General features: G+C 39.8%; 1 protein-coding gene across 1 annotated transcript in view; it reads left to right on the top strand.

Moving 5' to 3' along the window:
* The first annotated feature begins 7,290 nt into the window (after positions 1-7,290).
* The window catches only part of PRKAR2B (protein kinase, cAMP-dependent, regulatory, type II, beta), a 30,561-nt gene continuing 23,200 nt past the window's right edge, over positions 7,291-14,651 (top strand). The window contains exons 1-4 of the mRNA XM_010286767.1: positions 7,291-7,502; positions 8,705-8,801; positions 9,628-9,705; positions 10,907-10,990. Of these exons, the coding sequence (XP_010285069.1) occupies positions 7,291-7,502; positions 8,705-8,801; positions 9,628-9,705; positions 10,907-10,990 (471 nt within the window). The remainder of the gene's footprint in view (positions 7,503-8,704; positions 8,802-9,627; positions 9,706-10,906; positions 10,991-14,651) is intronic.

A 14,651-nucleotide genomic window follows, 5' to 3' on the forward strand; every position in this document is an offset into this window, starting at 1 on the left:
ACAGGGGAAGCTTCTGGCAGCTTCTCACAGAGCCAGCCCTGCAGCCCCTCACTACCAAAACCTTGCCACACAAACTCAATATACTTATCTACTTCTATTATTTCAGCATTTTCTTTTTTTTTTTTTCCCAAATAATTCCCAGTTCTTTCTACCCAGCCTGTCCTATGTCTGACTGATTCTTACATCTCACCTTCCATATCTTCTTACACCACCAAAATTTCAGTACTTCCTTTTCTCACATTTCTCTCTACTTGTATTTTTCTCCCATTTTCCATTTATCTTGTTCTGTTGTAAGAATAGTTTAATGTTTTACTCTGCTAGGTTTGTAAATTCAGTAGTGTCTTTCTGCATGCGTGTTTTGTATTTAACCCATCATTAAAAATAACTATTTTTAATAATTAAGCCCCAAATACACATATTTCATTTAACAAACAAAACCAATGCCTCCTTTTCAGATATTTTGCAATGATGAGCAAAGAGGGCAAGACATGAGTGGACAAACCAAAGGAGAGATTAATGGGTAAAAAATTCATCTGAATGTCTATTTCTGCTTCCTCTTTAAGGTATTCAATATATATGACTTTGACATCAAGTTTGAAAGATTTGGCTATGATAGTTTTTCAAGTGGCTGAATATGCTATTGGCCATTTTAATGTATCTTCAAATTTATTAGCACTCATCTAAATAGTTTCTTGTTGAAGTTTACATAGTTTTGTAAAAACCGACAGCAACTATTTTATAATTTTTGGCTCTATTATATGAAACCTGACATAATGTACAGTATAAATTACAAACACTGTCAGACTGGACAGATAATTCATTTTGGGTAGAAACAAGCTGCTATTCTCGTTTACTGCATTGTATATAGTTTCCTTAAACTGTACTACTATGTTACTAGTTTAAAAATGCAAATATGTACATCTGAGGATGTAGGCTCTGGAGATAAACAGTTGTGCTTCAATTTTTAAAATGTTTGTAGCAAATCAGGTTTCAAAGCTATTTAGTATTTGAAATGTATTTAGAATCCTGAAAAATACTTTTATGCAAAATAATATTAAATCTGATTGAATAAAGCAGATACAAAATAGACATAAAGATTAGGTTGCGTTGTTCAGAATATGTTTTCTTAATAGCTGCAATTTATATTTGCTCATTTTCTATGTAAGGGATGCGTTTTCTAGTGGGAAAATAATGTACACTCTCTGAGATCCTCCTGATGCTGACTTCTCAATAAGAAAAAAATCTGTAGTTGATGGCTATGAAGTACTGTATGTTGGAGGAAGAGCTGGGTATGGTTCTGTTTCTATCCTGTAGTGTTAGCAAATATAAAGTTGAAATGTATGCAAAGAGCTCTGTGTCTGCTCAGACTTTGTCAAATATTTATGCATATTTCAGATATGTCCCGAATAACACACTGTAGCATTCTGAACTGCTTGGACAAGTATGAGAATGGGAACAGAAGGTTATAGAAGTCAACATCAGAGTACAGTATGTTACTATATGTTATGGTACTCCATAAGCTATATTTGGAAAACTTACAGAGTAACTAAGTAGTATAGTACATGGTATATACTGGTGAAGTCTTTTAGTGCAAGTGCATATTACTTTTGTAAAGATTTTATTTTTTAACAAGTACCTGCAGTGTTCTGGGCACTGTAACATGTGTTTGTGCTGGTTTTCACTAGCCAGACAGATGAAGTCAAGCACTTTCTGAGAAGCCAAGCAAAACTGTCTCCTACCATCAGCCAGAAGCCTGATTGTTATTTTAGCTCCATCCTGACAAACACAGTTATGGAAAGAACTGAAATTGGACTAGAAAGAGGACTAAGTACTATGTAAGTCCTTAGGGAAATTCTGTGGAAGCCCCTTTCTGGTTTCCCTATTTAAAAATAGGGAAGTCTTTTCAGCTGCTTGTGGTGAAGTTTGAACATACTGTTTCTGTGGAGGACCCTATTTAGTGATTCAAACCCCTATGATTTCAGGGAAGAGTGTGCATCTTTGACGCAGTGATGAGCGTGCTAGCTGTGATATAGAGTACTTTGGCCTCCGGAGTACAGGAAGGTACTGTGGTTTAACACGTCGTGATTTGCACTGTTATATACCAAATAATATTAAGGAACTTTTGCAAAGGTGCCCACACATGAATTACTCAACTGGGATAAAGTTATCAAAAAATGTCTTTTGTGAGACATCATGTTTCTTCAAATGGGCTTTCACAGTGTTCAGTACAATCTTGATGAAATCCCTGCTTCGCTGTGAGGATTGGTGAAATATGAATAAACCCATGTGGACTTCTGAACATCCTTGGGAGGTTCTATGATTCACTATTGGCATGGACCTCATGTTATTTAGAAACGCTGGAGGAAGTATCTTGAAGTTTGACTAACTAGAAATAGCATCAGAAGCAGATGGACAAGAGAAAATACTGTAGAAAAGTTGATTGTGTGAGTCTTTGTTTTCTTGCAGGCCTGTAGTGCAGGCTGAGCAAGGTCTTCCAACTCTGGCAGAAGGTTTTGCCATTGAGCTGCATAGCTGAGCACAAACCTGGTATTTGGTGTGTGTTCATGACTGTCAGGCAATCTTTGGAGGATTTCAGTCTATAGGCTGAAAGCAAGAGTAGATAACCATACTTTATGAGCAGCCAGACTTGAAATAGACTGTCTTAGCAGTGCTCCCAAGACTCCGGTTCAGTCAGTCCCCACCTAATGAACTGAAGGACACCTTCCTTATAATTAAGAGGAAACAAGCTGCCTGGATTTTACCCAGCTTTGGGTTTTTAGGTTGGTGTCCTGAGCACTTAGTGATTTTTGTTAGGTAGTGGACCTCTCAAAAATCATTAGCCCATAAATCTGGGAGACTGGAGGGGAATTTCTTCAATTTTTTGGTTTTTGCATGTGAGGAAATCTCAAGAATATTAATGTCTTCGTGATTGCTAGACCTTTTTTCTAAGCATACATACTTTTATTCCAGTTCAGATAGCATTTGTAATGTAAATGCTTTATGTCTAAAATAGTAATAATATGGAATTGCAAGGTCTCAGGCATTCTTTGTATTAATTTTCCTAGATAAAGTTTCAGTTTAGTGACCCCATAAGGCATAGGAGTTTCACAGATGCCTTCTTTTTGACAGTATCATGGGAAATTATAACCCCAGTGATTGTGCTTTGTTCCAAATTAGCTTATATTTAAAGTAAACTTAACTCCTTGAAATAGTTTCAGGGTTTTGCATAAATGGTGGATCTTGGCAGCAGAGCCAGTTGATATTGCTTTATTATGTCATGCATGGAATAAATTTTACCTCATCTCATTGTGTGCTCAGATAGAGGAGAAAGTTGATCTCCTTTCTTTTGGTTCTTCAGTCCTTATGTTTACTTACAGGTCTTCAATCTCATGTTCCATGTGGTCCAGTCAAAAGCAGGTCTAGAAATAATATGGGACTTGATAGTTGCAAGCATCAGAGACCATGACCAGTTATTTCTCATTGGTACCATTGCAGAGAGTTGCTTTTTTTTAAATAAAAGCTACTTATGAAATTTGGATTTTGGGGGTTCAGGGCTCTCTTGATAGTTCTACCCGCAGTGGTAAGAACTGGTGAGATGTTAAAAAACGGGTTTTGGTGTCGGAAACTTTGGAGGTCCAGTAGTATTTTTGGTCTAGTTTGGAACTACCACCTGCTGTGCAGGGAGTCTCTGTGCGCCATGTTTCTAATCTGTGTTTAGTAGATGAAGAGAAGTATGTCCTGACAAAACAGAAAAAAATCTTTCACTGCCATTAAGTCGTCTTAGTCACCTTCGTACAGCTAAACCAGGGAAGTGACATTCTTGCTGTATGAGGGGATGTGCATTCCTGTCACAGTTAGGGATGTTTGTAGGATTGTATGGCATGCTGGCATAGCTACAGTGGCTAGAGATGGTCTATTTTCACACTCCAGCCTGATAGTCAAGCTGGCAAAACAGGAGTCTTGATTTGCTCTGAATGGGATGAAGAAGTATTTCTACAGCTCTTTTTCTTTTGTAAAATTCTTTGTAACATGCTTTATGACTTGGGGGTTCTGTGCTTTGGAAAGGGTGCACACATATTGATTGTTTTTCCTGCCATATTTTGAGTATGATACATTATTTTATGATTAGGTATGAATTTTCATTCATTTAATTATTGATAACTTCTTATTTCCTGATACATCAAAGGAATAGATAGAGCACAACTAACATTCTTTGTGATCTTACAATTACTAACTGTATGTTAATTTTCATTTCAGAATTCATTCAAATCTGAAGTGACTGTATTTATGGTTTTAAATATAAAACATTTACTAGCTGAAAACCAGAAAATTTACTTTACTTGGAATAATGAGTTAGAAATTATAAAAGTTTACCTCTACTTGGTGACAAAGCAATCCATCTAGAATTGTGTACAGTTTTCAGTGCATGTGTATTTTAATAATGCACTGCCTTTTGATAATTCAGATTTTTCCTACAAATATTTTGCGTTGATATATTTGGGCTTGTTTGTGTTTGTGTCCATCTTGGGGAATTATGTGTGAAACGTAACCCTTGTTTGGAAAAAATGAGTAAAAATAGTTTCACTTAGTTGAATTTAGCAACCAATGGAGAAATATGTACGGTGTTTGTATCACTATTTTTTAAGGCCATAATTATGCATGGGATGAAATAGGTCCCTAAGTATGGTATTAGGACTGCTTTTTGAGCAACGATGTGAGTATTACATTCAGCAGTGACACATAGCAAAATGTGGCAGGGCATTTGAGCATGATAAAGTCACCATGTACTATGTACTATCAGGAGTGTGGAATGAGCTGGAGTATTGCGGGCACCAGCAGTGCAATGGTTCAGAATAGTTTATGTCTGTGGTGCCAGTCAAGCCTTAGACAAAAGAGATGGGGACCACGGTCTGTCTCCCTGGAATATATGAAATGAATAAAGAAGGTGTGCTATTGCATGGGCAACCTGTCATCATCATAATCAGATGGATTTCTTTGTTTTCCAAGAAATACAGACTAAATGGAGAAGTGGGGGAACCAGTCTTGCAGCTTGTTATAACTGACAGGACTCGTCTCAAGAGGGATAGGATTTATCTCAGCCAATTAGTCACATTTTTAATTAATCTTATCTTAATCTGGACATGTAATAGAATACCCGTCAGATGAGTTACTTTGTAAATGTGTTGGTTTCTCTCCATTGACTGTAATTGGAGTCCATATTACTTCTGCAGGTGTGGATGTCTATGTAAGAGACATCTCATTTAGTTTTAGATATTTCATGTCATTGGGATTCTCCTGTGCCAACCCTAGTGTTCCTGTCATGAAATTCAGTGGCCCATAGTAATCTCAGAGACTGTATTTCAAGAACCAAAGTAAAATGTATCAAGTTTTTCCATGAAACATCTAGTAGTATGCACTTGGAAATTAGTATGTTAGTAAAGTCTGTAAGACAGGCTACTGAAATAAGCAGTGAAGAAAAGGAAATTGCATATTTAAAACCGCATATCCACAGCATTGGTGTAATCTTTAACTTTTCTTCTGCCTCTCTGCTCTGGTGAGACCCCACCTGGAGTCCTGCGTCCAGTTCTGGAGCCCTCAGCATGGGAAAGACATGGACCTGTTGGAGCGGGTCCAGAAGAGGCCACCAAAATGATCAGAGGGATGGAACCCCTCTCCTATGAGGACAGGCTGAGAGGGTTGGGGTTGTTCGGCCTGGAAGAGAGAAGGCTCCAGGGAGACCTTATGGCAGCCTTCCAGTACTTAAAGGGGGCTTGTAAGAAAGATGAGGACAGACTTTTTAGCAGGGCCTGTTGCAATAGGACAAGGGGTGATGGTTTTAAATTAAAAGAGGGTAGATTTAGACTGGATATAAGGAAGAAATTTTTTTATGATGTGGGTGGTGAAACACTGGCCCAGGTTGCCCAGAGAGGTGGTAGATGCCCCATCCCTGGAAACCTTCAAGGTCAGGTTGGACGTGGCTCTGAGCAACCTGATCTAGTTGAAGATGTCCCTGTGCATTGCAGGGGGGTTGGACTAGATGAGTTTTAAAGGTCCCTTCCAACCCAAACTATTCTGTGATTCTATGAAGTTGTAACCCAAATGAAAGATGCATCCTTGACTATGGCAAAGAGATAAGCCAAGGCAAAATAAATACAGAATTGAAACCAGAAGAGTAAGTTTCTCATCACAGGTGATAAGAATAAATAATTTTAAAATTTGGGCAGATGGGCACTGGTCAGGAGAAACTGCAGTTCTTAAATATATTGTCTGTAATCAGTGATAAAGAAGAAATATTTAATGAAGGCACTTGCTGATAATAGTTAATGAGACTGACTGAAATGAGCTTTTAGCAGAGAAGAGTGAAGTTAGAGCAGAGACACTGGATGACACAGAAGACCTCAGGAACATAGTCTCTTTCTGGACTGATCCTGCTTCAGGCTGTGTGAAAGGGACTGATAAGATGATTCGGGATGGGCATGGATGAGGCTAAATTCAGTTTCTTTCGTGTGGTCTGGAAGACTGCTAAATATTCAGCCAGGCTTTCTGAGACCTGTCAATTCTGGGATAACAACATCAAAGCTATTAAATTAAATTCCTGTTTTGTATCCTTTTTTTTCATGTAGAAGTTTTATCAGAGGTAAGGACAGGATGTAACTGTACCTCAGGTTGAAACGTCTGTTTATACGCCCAGCCACATGCTGTGCTGTAGTACAGATTTGTTGACTCCCATGTGCACATATATGCAGGAGGGCACAGAGGCTGATACCAGCTGAAGCAAGGTAGTGATTTATGTTATGATGGGTTATGGTGCTTACTTGGCATGTTATTATTGTTGCTAGCTAAATAAAATCCCCTGAAGCTTTTTTCAGACAAGATTGCAGTAACTATAGCACCATAAAACAGTCAGTAGGAACATTTTGTTTATGTAGAGATAAAATATTATAGTTGTTCAACAGATTGCAGACTTCCTTTTGTGGGCATTTGTAATTATTTGGGACCAAATCCAGTTCCTAGTAAACTTGGTAGGAATCTTTCAGTCAATTCCAGAGGGACTTGTATTAAATTTGTTCAAGTTTTTGAAGATGCCAAGTTTTATAAAGTTGACATTTTAGTGTTTGCTGGGTATCTTTGGGACTGTATAGTATGTGCAATAGCTTTGCCATGAAATCGTCTTAATTCAAAGGGGTAATGAGGAGATTAATGAGTCTACCTGGCCATTACTTTAGAATTTGTTTGTATAATGATACAGGAAATATGGTGAGTAAACAAGAGGACCTAAAATCTTAATCCATGAGAAACAGTGTGACTGAACTAACACAGCGAAGTGGGAGGACAGGGAGGAGGAAGAGGCTGTTGCTGTTGCGTACCGGGTTCAGACACTTGTGCAGTGACCCAGCTGTAGAGGGAGTTGGATATACTGATGATCTGAGTAATACTAAAAAGGGAAAAGCTCACAGGCTCCATCGTTACGCGGGCATCACACAGAGCACCAAACAGGTCAGGTAGGTGGGGATTTTTGTTGGCAGAGTACAGGGGATGGTGATGGTGGGAGATTTTGATTAATCAGTCATCTGTTGGAAAGCAATAAGGAGTCTGGAGTTAAAAAGAAGTTAAAGGAATTGGTTGTTCCTCAAAAAAGGAAAAACAAAAAAAAAGAAAAATGCAAATTGAGGCAGCATAGGAGAAGGACAAAAAGCATAGTAAAATAAATTGGTGTAAAATATAAGCATCTCATGTATATCAAGCAGAAGAAAGAATCACGTAGAAAATTAAAACTAGTTTGGATTATTCAGAACAGGTGCAAAAGAATAGCAAAAGATGTAGAGAAAACAAAAAATAATCAAAGAAGCTAAGGCCAAAAAATGTGAATGAGAAAAGACTGTGTACAAGAAAGAACATGAGGAGTAACAGAAATTGTCCTGGAAGTATACTTCTGGTAAGAGCATGTTCCAGGAAAGTGTTGTTCTACTGCTTAACAGAAGTACATCAGTCTTCACTAGTGGTATTAAGAGCATATGGAAAACTCAGCCTAAAATAGAGAAAGGACAAATCAGAGAGTCCTTAATGTGTTAGGTGTTCCCAGGTTAGCTGTCCCTGGGACATGCTATACTTGAAAACTGAAAGAACTGGCTAAATCAGTCTCAGCCCTATTAGCAATTACCACTGAGAATCTGAAGAAGAAAAATGAGAGTGTGAAAAAAAAACCCTGAAAAATAGAAAAACTGATCCTTAAAAGGGTGGTGGAGCTACAGAGGGAAGAGGCCTATCACAGATTTACAGTTCATTTTTGTTCCTAGAGAAATTACAGACAAATATTCAAACATTTTGTAAGTACCAGAGGAAAGTGACAAACAGCAATTGGCATAGATTTGTTGGAACTATCCAACACCCTGTAACGAGAGATTAGAACTTGTGGATAGAAGAAAAGGAGCAGATGTCCTACATTTTCACCTTAAGAAACTTCTGAATGCTGTCTCACAAGACTTCCCTATAAACAAGCTAGGGAACATCAACCGGTGTCTTAATGTAAGTTGCATGGGGTCTAGCTGCAAAATTGGCTGGATAAGGTAACCCCCAGCAGCCACTGCTGTTTCACTGCCATATGTGTATTCCACAAGAGTTTATTTTAGACACTGTTCTGGGGTTTTTTTTTTCAGTAATAATCTGGATTATGTGTTAGAGAGCATGCTTATTAAATTTGCAGATATCACAAAGTAGAGAATGGATTAGAAGGATGCTGGAGAACAGGATTAGAATTGAAAATTATCTTGACACGTTGGAGAAATGGCTTGGGGAATAAGGTAATATTTAATAGGTGTAAGTGCATGGTACTACATTTGGGCAGAACAGCCATATACAGGACATGGGATGGCTGGTTAAGCAGTGGGTGTTGAAAATGATATGTAAGTCATGAATATTACATGAGTAAACATAAGCAAGCTGTTGTGGAAAAGGTAGGGATGGATGAAAAAGACATATAGCCTGCAAAATGTATAGACCAATTCATCTGTTCTGCTCAGTACTCTGCTCAGCTCAAATACTGGGTCCAGTTTTGAGCATCACACTTCAGTAAAGATAGGGCCAATTGGAGGCAGTTCAGAGGATAGCAACAAGGGTAGTTAGAGAGCTGAAAAACACGACTTGTAAGCAAAAAATTGAAGAACTAGAATTATTTATCCTAAAAAGTAGAAGATAGGTAGGAGAGAAAAGTTTTCCAGTGTGCAAAAACCCCACAAACAAACAAAAAGTAAACCCCAAACCACCTTGAACTTACACAGATGAACAGAATGATATGATCTGTGCATCCAGTATGGACAGCTTAAATTCTAACAAGAAAGAATTAGTTACGATCAGAAAATTTTTTCTAATGTCTTAAGATCACTTAAAACAGGTTAGGTGTAAAATTTATGTTAGAGGTCTTTTAAAACACAGAAAACATGTCCAAAAATGACACAAATGTAGCTTTGTTTCACTGATAGTTTGGAGATGACCTGCTATGGACCCCGTCAGCAGCATCTTCTGTGATTCTCTATTGAGTGTGTTACATTACTGCTTATTATGTCTGTGCCACATAATGCATTTTCTGTTTTGTAAATCTTGTTAAACATTATTGTACTTTGAATTAAGATTATACTTTTTTTTTTTATTTCAGTGTGTGCAGAAGCTTACAATCCTGATGAGGAAGAGGATGACACAGAATCTAGGGTATTTAATACTTTGAGTTAAATACTTATTTTTTCAGATCTCAGACATTAAATTTAGGAAGAAAAATGTAACTGGTATTACTATTCCTTTCCAAAAGCATCCTTATTATAGTAAGCTTTAATAATCTCTTGGATTTTCACGTTAAAGGAAAATTAAAAAATTGTCTGCAATACTCACCCCTGTAGGACCTGATGTGAGTATTATTCTAAATTACCACACCTTTGATACTTGATCTGTTAAGGAAACTTCTTTCTGCAATTATGTTTGCACAGAGAGCGCCTGCTCCTAAAAATACTTATTTGGTGTCCTCATAATCTTGCAGTGGTTTCCTCAGTATTTTTCATAAGACAGAAAAAAGGTACATGTAATCTTGCAGTGGTTTCCTCAGTATTCTAGTATTTTTCATAAGACAGAAAAAAGGTACATTATAAAATCACCAAGATTTTCAGATGTACAATGCAATAACTAATGAACTGTATTTATTTATTTTACTTATGTCACCCTTTTAAAGGCATTTACTTAGCTTTTTATATGAAATAGCATATGTATGATTTTTAAGAGAAGTTTAAATGTTTATATTCTACCTAATTTCTGGCTTGTAAAACTGTCAAAAAGGTTATCCTATAGTATCACAGCTTTGAAACCTAGCATACCCTTTTAAGCATATGAGTTGAATGAACAACTTGATTGACACATTAATCAGACATCAGTAATTTAGTAAATCTCTGGCTCACTCAGGTAATGTCAAGTCTGTTGTTTACTCTCTGAAACTTCTGATATAAATTTAACACAGACACTATTTCACAAAATATTATTTGGGAAGTAGTCGTGGCAAATGGCTGAAAGTAACAGTGGTGCTTTTTATAAAACATGCATGCTCCAAATATGATTAGGGCATAGCAGAGTAATGTTTATGCAGTGATAGTTGAGATAAAGGTATCCAGAATGACTTGCAGAAATGAACCGGATTCTACAAATGTAAAGATCGTGTTAGCTTAAATACAGCACTGCTTCATTTGCTAATGCTATGGTGATATAGTTATCACTGAGTGTTTATTCAAATCCTGAAGGTTTTGAAATTAAAGTGTTACGAAGCATGGCCAAAATATTGCGTAAAATGCTTAGCTGAATTAGCTTACTCCTTCAACTAGTGCTGCTATATGATAACCACTTTAAAGGTTTTTTCTATTATATCCCTCAGATTATTCACCCTAAAACAGATGATCAAAGAAACAGACTGCAGGAGGCATGCAAAGACATTCTTCTTTTTAAGAACCTAGATCCGGTAAGAAATTCTTCATAACGAACAAGATTTAGCAGTGCTGCTAAGAATTAATTCTCTTGAATTTTTGAGCAGAAGTTTACAGATTTTACTTTTGTAAGCTCTTGTGTATGCTTTCTTGACCATTTCATAAACTCCAGAAAGGCCATTTTTAAAAATAATATGCCATATATATAGAGCCTTTTGTTCACCACCATGAATGATTGTCTTGAAGTATATTAATATGAATGTATACATTAACATGATTGTGAAGTATACTATTTTCATATTTTCATATTTTTGTATTTTCAATCTTCATGCTTTACATTGATGTATATAAACTCATCAGTTAACTGGAACATTTAAGTTGTTTCTGCTAGTTACTTTTTATCATCCAAAATGTGCTGAGTGCTCCCTCAAAACCCAAAATTACCCCCAAAGCCTATAGTTTAGCTATAGACGTAATTGAACAAGTGAGTTATGAAATAGAGGGGAAAGAGAAAGGCAATAGTGAGGTGTTTACATTATTACTTCACTTAATACAGATACTAAAAAAATGCTACAGATAATTTTCTTCTGTGCCTATAAAAAGGAGGCTAGGGAGCATTAGCAACCAGGAGTGCTGTGAACAGAGTGGGCAAACAGAGCGTAGCGCAGCAGTTTGCGCAGGAAGGGCGTAGTCACCCTACCAGCTCAAGAGGTGAGTTCAGTCAGAGATCATCACCCCTCTCAGAAGGAGCTTAGCTATGGTAACAACCTGGCGGAAAGGCATGTCCTCTGCACTTACCAGAATGGATGTGGCAAATCAGACAGAGCTCCCACGGAAACATGCAGCCACCCAGGTCTTGGTCTGCAGGGAGTGCCAGAGTCTCTCACTGGTAACTGATGGCACTAGCTAGAGCAGCTGAGGTGTGACCAGGTAGACAATCTGCTCAACCTGGTGGCAGAGCTATGAGAGGAGGTAGAAAGGTTAAGGAGCATCAGGGAGTCTGAGAAAGAGATAGACTGGTGGAACCATGTTTTGCTCTGCTCTCCCTGAGACAGAAACAAGAAGAATCACCAGAAAAAAAAACAAGATCAAGGGGATTCTATATCTTCCCCTGCCAGGCTGAATGCAGTAGCTTAAAGGAAAGGAGCGAATGGAGGCAAGTCCATGCTTGGGGTGGTAGGTGAACACCCTCCTTACCCACCTCACCTTCTCGGGTGCCTCTATACAACAGGTATGAGGCTCTGGATGTGGAAGGGCCAGTCAATGGATGATGTGGATGATGGTCCATCTACACCAGAGGTGTTTCCAAGGTCAGAAAGGCCTACCCCCAATCTCACAGCCACCTCCATGACAAAGAAAAGATGGGTTATAGTTGTAGGCGACTCCCTTCTGAGGGGAACAAAGGGTCCAATATCCCGGACAGACCCTTCTCTTATGGAAGTCTGCTGCCTCCCTGGGGCCTGGGTTAAGGACATCACTAGGAAACTTCCTAGCCTGGTGCAGCCCTCAGACTGTTGCCCATTACTGCTCTTCCACGTGGGTGGTGATGAAGCTGCAACACATAGTCCAAGGGTGATCAAAAGATACTTCAGGGCCTTGGGATGGTGGGTAAGGGAATCTGTATCACAGGTTATTTTTTATTCTCTCCTTCCAGTTGCAGGCAGCAACACTGGAAGAAACAGATGGGTGCAGTCTATTTAATACATGGCTCCATGGCTGGTGTCACGGCCACAATTTTGGGTTTTTTGATAATGGGATGGCCTACATGGCACCTGGCTTGCTGGTGTCAGATGAGATTCACCTTTCTCAAAGGGGGAAGAGGATCTTTGCTCACAAGCTAGCAGGGTTCATTGACAGAGCTTTAAACTAGACTTGTAGGGAGAAGGGGATAATATCAGGCTTGCCTGTCACAAACTGTGGGATGACACACCAAGGGTAGAGGGACAGGGTGCTAGCAAGGGCCCGCAGCCTGTTGCTCTGAGATATGCTGGCTATACTGCAGTACACTTGAAATCTTACTGAGATGAGCCAGGGGCTCCTGAGGTAATAGGAGCCGACAGGGAAACACTGGCAAAAGACCTCGGATGTCTATAAATATCTGAAGGGTGGCTGTTCAGGAGGATGGAGCCAGTATCTTTTCAGTAGTGCCCAGTGATAGGATGAGGGGCAATGGGCACAAACTGCAGCACAGGAAGTTCCACCTCAACATAAGGCAAAACTTCTTTACTGTGAGGGTGACGGAGCACTGGAACAGGCTGCCCAGAGAGGTTGTGGAGTCTCCTTCTCTGGAGACCTTCAAAACCCGACTGGACGCGTTCCTGTGCAACCTGCCCTAGGTGATCCTGCCTTGGCAGGGGGATTGGACCATATGATCTTCAGAGGTTCCTTCCAACTCCTACCATTCTGTGATTCTGTGAATTAAGGGATATTCGTCTAAGAAGGTGACACAGCTGACAACGCAGCTTAAGTGCCTCTACAGCAATGCACGCAGCATGGGCAATGAACAGGAGGAGTTGGAAACCACCGTGCTGATAGAAAGCTACAACATAGTTGCCATTACTGAAACTTGGTGGGATGAATCCCATAACTGGCGTGTGGCTATCAGTGCCTACAGGCTGTTCAGAAGGGACAGGTGAGGAAGGAAGGGTGGAGGCATTGCCCTCTACATCAAGAAATGGATAGAGTGTGAAGAACAGTCTCTGAAGAATAGCCAGAAGCCGGCTGAAAGCTTGTGGGTAAGAATCAGAGACCGCAGCAACAAAGGGAACCTCGTGGTTGGTGTCTACTACAGGCCTCCCAATCAAGGGGAGCCTGTTGATGAAGTCTTCTTAATCCGGCTACAAGAGGCATCATGCTCACAGGCTCTCATCCTGCTGGGGGACTTCAACCACCCCCACATCTGCTGGAGAAGTAGCACAGCGAGCTATAGGCAATCCAGGAGACTCCTGGAATGCATTGAGTATAACTTCTTAGGCCAGGTAATAGACAGCCGTACCAGAGGGGATGCGATACTGGACCTGTTGGTCACTAACGCAAGTGAGCTAACAGGTGACATCAAGGTTGGAGGCAGCCTGGGCTGCAGTGATGGTGCACTGGTGGAGTTTACTCTTTGTCTGCCCCACATCCATCAGGACTGCAAAGTCAGGTCCCTGAATTTTAGGAAAGCAAAATTCCAGCTCTTCAGGGAGTTAGTCAATAAGGCCCCCTGGGAAAGTGCCCTCAGGGACAAGGGAGCAGGTCAGAGCTGGCAGATCTTTAAGGACACTTTCCACAGAGTGCAAGAGCTCTTGATCCCCAAGAGTAAGAAATCAGGAAAGGAAGGCAGGAGGCCAGCATGGCTGAGTCGAGACCTGCTGGTCAAACTAAAGGGCAAGAAGGAAATGCACAGGCAGTGGAAGCAGGGACAGGTGTCCTGGGAAGAGTGTAGGAACACTGCCCACAGTGCCCAGTTGTGTAGGGATGGGGTCAGGAAGGCCAAGGCGCGGCTGGAGCTGAACTTGGCAAAGGATGCCAAGAATAATAAGAAAGGCTTCTATAGGTACATCAGCCAGACAAGGAAGGTCAAAGAAAGCGTAGCTGGCCTGACGAGCAAGACTGGCAAACTGGTAACAATGGATGAGGAAAAGTCTGAGGTACTGAATGACTTCTTTGCCTCAGTCTTCACTGGCAGTGTCTCTTCCCACACCTCTCGAGGGA

Source organism: Phaethon lepturus, unplaced genomic scaffold, assembly GCF_000687285.1.
Source record: "Phaethon lepturus isolate BGI_N335 unplaced genomic scaffold, ASM68728v1 scaffold3010, whole genome shotgun sequence".
Taxonomy (NCBI): domain Eukaryota; kingdom Metazoa; phylum Chordata; class Aves; order Phaethontiformes; family Phaethontidae; genus Phaethon; species Phaethon lepturus.